The following is a 6,000-nucleotide window of genomic DNA, read 5'->3' on the forward strand; positions in this document are numbered from 1 at the left end:
ATAAAACAGTTGCAATGACAAAAGCAAAAAATGAAGCCTAGTTCATAGCAGTTCAACTTCAAAAACAAAGTAGGAAGACGAGTCTCACTGCCTCCTACAGCACCCAGGAACGAGGTGGATTCTGGGATGACTCCTGAGATGCCAGTTCCTTCCAGCGTCTGCCTGGTGAACTGAAAGCATTTTCGCTACACTTGTGAGGCCTCAAGGAAATTTGCCCTGCTTAAAACCAGTCCCTAGAGGCAGGTCCAGGTGGAAACAGTGTGAATGGGGTAAAAGAATGGGGCTTTCTTTGGTTTTCCCTTGTACTCAGTATAAGCTCAAACACCAAAGTCTCTCAATGTCTCATTGAATGAAATGGTCACAGGGCTAGCACCCAATCTGGCAACTGAGTAATTATCACAGTCCTCTTTTTGGCAACGTTTGTTCTCTGTTTTTCATATCTAATCCCACAGATTATCTTACAATCATACTTCAGCTGTTTTTCTTTTTCAGTAACAAGTAACCGCCAGTCTTTCTTTCCCTCTTAAGACTTTCCTGGCTCTTCTCCCTGATTTTTTCATCTTGTGCCATCTTAAAATTCCATGAAAACCATAAGACTCTCACATAGGACAAGTCTAAGACAGCTCCCTGCCCTGTCAATCTCTGATGAGAGAGCCCTGAAAACATTTACCTCTGCTCGACCTCCATCCCCCGATCCTTCTTTATTCTTCTTCTTGCTTCCTTCCTTTTGTTTCTCTTCACCAGCACCTACCTAAAGAAGCAAAAAAGATATGAAGGGTCTTTATTTTAATCTAATTTGACACCCATCCAAGCTGCCCCTAGGAAAGTTTTGAGGATGTTATTTTAGCATCTGTTTTTTAAAAAAGTGGAAATCTGATTTTGAAAGAGGAAATTTCACCACTGTCAAAGACAAGGTCAGTTCAGTTCAGTCGATCAGTCATGTCCGACTCTACAACCCCATGAATCACAGCACACCAGGCCTCCCTGAGTTCACTCAAACTCACTAGTTCTTGCCGTTGGTGTCTTGCACAAGACTTACTACTTTAAAACTTTCTGTGACTTCCTGGCATTGAACTGAATTCTAAGAAGTCCACAGATGACACCTCCCTTATGGCAGAGAGTGAAGAGGAACTAAAAAGCCTCTTGATGAAAGTGAAAGAGGAGAGTGAAAAAGTTGGCTTAAAGCTCAACATCACCACCTCCCTGAGTTCACTCAAACTCATGTCCATCGAGAAGGTGATGCCATCCAGCCATCTCATCCTCTGTCGTCCCCTTCTCCTCCTGCCCCCAATCCCTCCCAGCATCAGGGTCTTCTCCAATAAGTCAACTCTTAGCATGAGGTGGCCAAAGTACTGGAGTTTCAGCTTTAGCATCAGTCCTTCCAATGAACACCCAGGACTGATCTCCTTTAGGATGGACTGGCTGGACCTCCTTGCAGTTCAAGGGACTCTCAAGAGTCTTCTCCAACACAACAATTCAAAAGCATCAATTCTTCAGCACTCAGCTTTCTTCACAGTCCAACTCTCACATCTATACATGACTACTGGAAAAACCAGAGCCTTGACTAGACGGACCTTTGTTGGCAAAGTAATGTCTTTGCTGTTTAATATGCTATCTAGGTTGGTCATAACTTTTCTTCCAAGGAGTAAGCTGGCTGCAGTCACCATCTGCAGTGATTTTGGAGCCCAAAAAAATAAAGTCTGACACTGTTTCCACTGTTTCCCCATCTATTTCCCATGAAGTGATGGGACCAGATGCCATGATCTTAGTTTTCTGAATGTTGAGCTTTAAGCCAACTCTCCTCTTTCACTTTCATGAAGAGGCTTTTGAGTTCCTCTTCACTTTCTGCCATAAGGGTGGTGTCATCTGTGGACTTCTTAGAATTCAGTTCAACGCCAGGAAGTCACAGAAAGTTTTAAAGTAGTAAGTCTTGTGCAAGACACCAACAGCAAGAACTCGTCTTAACCAGTGGTTCTCACCCAGAAGCAGTGACCCGTTCAGTGAACATTTGGCGATATCTGGAAACCTTTTAGCTTGTCACAACTGGGGAGTACAATTGGCATAGACTGGGTAGAGGCCAGGGATAGTGCTAAGCATCCAACAAGGCACAGGACAGCTTCCCACAACAAAGAATTATCCAGTTTGTAGTGTCAAGAGCATTGAGGTTGAGAAATCCCAAACCACATTAAGGGATACTATAGGGAACGGCTACCCACTCTAGTGTTCTTGCCTGGAGAGTCCCATGAACAGAGGAGCCTGGTGGGCTATACAGTCCATGTGATTGCAAAGAGTTGTGCACGACTAGCAACTAACAGTCGGACACGACTGAGCGACTTCACTTTCACGCATTGGAGAAGGAAATGGCAACCCACTCCAGTGTTCTTGCCTGGAGAATCCCAGGGACGGGTAAGCCTGGTGGGCTGCCGTCTGTGGGGTCGCACAGAGTCGGACACGACTGAAGCGACTTAGCAGCAGCAGCAGCAGTAGTAAACAGGGTTTCCCTTGTGGCCCAGACGGTAAAGAAACCGTCCGCAATGTGGAAGCCCTGGGTTCGATCTCTGGGTGGGGAAGATCCCCTAGAGGAGGGCAAGGCAACCCATTCCAGTATTCTTGCCTGGAGAAATCCATGGACAGAGGAGCCTGGTGGGCTACAGTCCATAGGGTCGCAAAGAGTCGGACACGACTGAGCGACTAAGCACAGCACAGTGAACAGTAGAGCCGCGATACTAAAATGGGTCTCTCTGGAACCCTGATGTCCACTTCACCTTTCCTGTAACAACTGGAAACGTGACGGGGCAGCCGTTCTTTATTTCCAACGAAAACAGAACAAAGATGGGCAAGTGTACATACTATAAATTTACGTAAAAGCGATCTGAACTTTCAACCCAAAAGTTGGCCCACAGAACAGGATTGGGAAGATGTTCCCAAGCATAGTATACCACTAAAGCGAAAAGTTCAGGCGTAAAATGATGAACGTTTGTCAATGTGATAAGGCAAGCCTCTAGCATCGGGCAGGGGATTGTGTAACTTCTCTAGAGTTTGTCAGATGGGGTGGTCTCCACCGTTTATTATACACTTGGGCAGATATCGGTGACTTGGTTTTCCCTTTCTTAAACTGGGTCTTTTAACCGTACGTGGTTTTACAATTAAATGAGGCTCCGCAACATTCTTCCCGACTACAGTGAGCCAAAGACGCTAGTCTAGAAGCCCAAAGCTCTAGATTCTAATTCTGTCTCGGCTTCTAATTAGTTGTGTGGCTCTGAGCAAGACACTCAGCGTCCTCATCTACAAAAAGAGGATGGACTCAGAGATGGTCTGCAAGGCCCCGACCTGCTTTATGAATCTGCGATTCCTCTCCAAAGGGGACCCTGACTCGTCCGGGAGTTCCATCGCGCCCCCAGCCCCAGGGTTCCTCCACCCCTCCCTCTCCCCATGTTGGGCAACACGGGTACAAGAGCGCCAGCGTTGCCTCCGGGCTCCACTCAGCCCACTCACCGGCTTCTCCTCGTCTCCCATTTTCGCTGAAGGGCTACTGGCCTGCTCCTCGGACATCCGCAAACCACCAAGAGAAAACTAAAGCCCAGATCGACGGCCAGGAGGAAAGGACAGCAGTCGCCAAGAAGTGGGCAGTGGCGACTGGGAGCACTGCGCTTGCGCCACGAGGTCCACAGCTGATGCAATCTGAAAGCGCCCAAACTCCGCCTCCTAACCTGATGGGAGAGCAGGCAGCTAATCGACAACGCGGAATGGCTGGCCCTGCTTTCTCTAAACCAATGGAAAAGCGTCTGTGGCGATAGCCCTTCTCGGAAATCAGGCAGCGGCGGGGCGGTAGAGGAAGCTACAGAACCTGCACTCACTCCTGGCGGGTTATAGGGTCATCTCCGGAGCCCAGAAGTCCGCAATGCGCGTGCGCCTTCTTCAGGGCTGACTCCGCCTATTACTCCAGGGCCCTTTCGGTCGCCGTAGCGAGCAAGACGCGCTAAGTCTGAGCTTCCGGGAAATTTCGGGTTATCTGATCCTGGCCCGCGCGGTCAGACACTGGGGTAGAGGCCAGCGCTCTTTGCTGCTTTGGCGCTACCTGACCTGGCGTGACTGCTGAGTTCTGCGGACTTTTCCCGGCTCTCAAGTCTATGGCGGTGAACCGAGCGAGGCCCTTCTTGCAATCCGGAGTTCCCAAGACCTAAGCCTTGTTGATCAGGGGACGAGCGCCTTTCCTCGGACATTCATTATTATTACACGCCACCTCCAGTCTATATTGCATCAGGGAGCATTTCCACAGAGCCTATGAAAATGCAAGGAAACTTTACTTAAGGAAATAACCACACCGTCTCCGCGGATTCTCCCACACAGAGGTCTCAGTGTTTGGAATCGAATGGCTCTATTTTCGTTTATCAGTCAATTTAAAACAGTCGCTGTTTTGAAATCAGAATCATAATGAGCTTGTTTACAGTTTATGTACTCCACCGAGTTTCATGGATTGCCTCCTTCAGGGTCATCCTTTCACGAAGCTCAATCAATAGCCTCCTAACCCGATTTCTTGGGTTCATTTTTTTTCGCATGCCAGCAGTTTATTTCTCAGTGAATTTCTTTTTATTATCCTTTCACAAGGGAGAATAGTCTTTTTTAAAAAATACAAATATGATCATGGCAACTTCTAGATTAAAACTCTTCTTTAAGTGGTTTTCAGTGTAAAGAAAGTCATGGTTTTGAAGGTCTCTGACTGCCCAGCTTTTTCACTTCCCCACCGTACACTGAGCTGCAACCTTCAGTTCAGTTCAGTTCAGTCACTTAGTCGTGTCCGACTCTTTGTGACCCCATGAATCGCAGCACGCCAGGCCTCCCTGTCCATCACCAACTCCCGGAGTTCACTCAGACTCATGTCCATCGAGTCAGTGATGCCATCCAGCCATCTCATCCTCTGTCGTCCCCTTCTCCTCCTGCCCCCAATCCCTCCCAGCATCAGAGTCTTTTCCAATGAGTCAACTCTTCGCATTAGGTGGCCAAAGCACTGGAGTTTCAGCTTTAGCATCAGTCCTTCCAATGAACAGCCAGGGCTAATCTCCAGAATGGACTGGTTGGATCTCCTTGCAGTCCAAGGGACTCTCAAGAGTCTTCTCCAACACCACAGTTCAAAAGCATCAATTCGTAGGCACTCAGCTCTCTTCACAGTCCAACTCGCACATCCATACATGACCACTGGAAAAACCATAGCCTTGACTAGATGGACCTTTGTTGGCAAAGTAATGTCTCTGCTTTTTAATATGCTATCTAGTTTTGTCATAACTTTCCTTCCAAGGAGCTGCAACCTTAGTGACATTATTATTTCTTGGATCTGCCTATTGGGGCTATTCTCATTCTCATCTCTGCCTGCCCCACATACTTTTTGCCTAATTAGCAACTACGTATTAGATCTCAGAAATAGTTTTCTTTGGGGGACAATTTCTTGACCACTTTTACTGGGATGGAGTAAGTCTCCCTGTTACATATTCTGGTAGCTTTCTGTAGCGCTGTTCATAGCGCAATTGTAAAACCACTACAGTTTTACAATTAAAAAATTATTTTCTCAAGTTGAAAACTTCACAAAAGCACAACTTGTGTATTTTTGCCAACATCTAGCAGATAAAAGCCTGGCACACAGTTGATGTTCAATACATGTTGAGGGAATTAATGAGTGTTGAGACAATCCTTGCTTGAAAAACAAGTTACTAGTTAATCAGGATTGTGAAAGAAAGAAGCCCAAACCTCTATACTAATGAAATTAAGAAGAGGGTCTATAATTAGAGTAGATTATTGGTAGTACTTGGTGGATGTTCTCTTTAAGAAGTTTCAGGAGTTAGACACAATTTTATAGCCTTAAGTAAATCAATCTGACTTCCCATATTTAAATCACAATAAGAATCAGCAGGATCTAGTCTTTGCATCTAATGCAAAACATTTAAATGTGCTCATTAGCAGTGTTTTCCTGAATTATACCTAAATTTTAAATGAGAATAATGAGAC

At 46.2% G+C, this 6,000-nt stretch overlaps 1 protein-coding gene across 2 annotated transcripts in view; it reads right to left on the reverse strand.

Moving 5' to 3' along the window:
• TARS1 (threonyl-tRNA synthetase 1) overlaps nucleotides 1-4,787 on the reverse strand; it is a 28,760-nt gene extending 23,973 nt beyond the window's left edge. Inside the window, exons 1-2 of one of the 2 annotated variants that reach the window (XM_055555366.1) lie at nucleotides 3,496-4,787; nucleotides 671-751 (exon numbers count right to left, since the gene is read on the reverse strand). In XM_055555366.1, the coding sequence (XP_055411341.1) occupies nucleotides 671-751; nucleotides 3,496-3,552 (138 nt within the window). In that variant the 5' untranslated portion in view covers nucleotides 3,553-4,787. The remainder of the gene's footprint in view (nucleotides 1-670; nucleotides 752-3,495) is intronic. The other variant, XM_055555365.1, reaches the window with a different exon arrangement.
• Between the last annotated feature and the right edge of the window lie 1,213 nt (nucleotides 4,788-6,000).

This window comes from Bubalus kerabau, chromosome 18 (genome assembly GCF_029407905.1).
Source record: "Bubalus kerabau isolate K-KA32 ecotype Philippines breed swamp buffalo chromosome 18, PCC_UOA_SB_1v2, whole genome shotgun sequence".
Taxonomy (NCBI): Eukaryota; Metazoa; Chordata; class Mammalia; order Artiodactyla; family Bovidae; genus Bubalus; species Bubalus kerabau.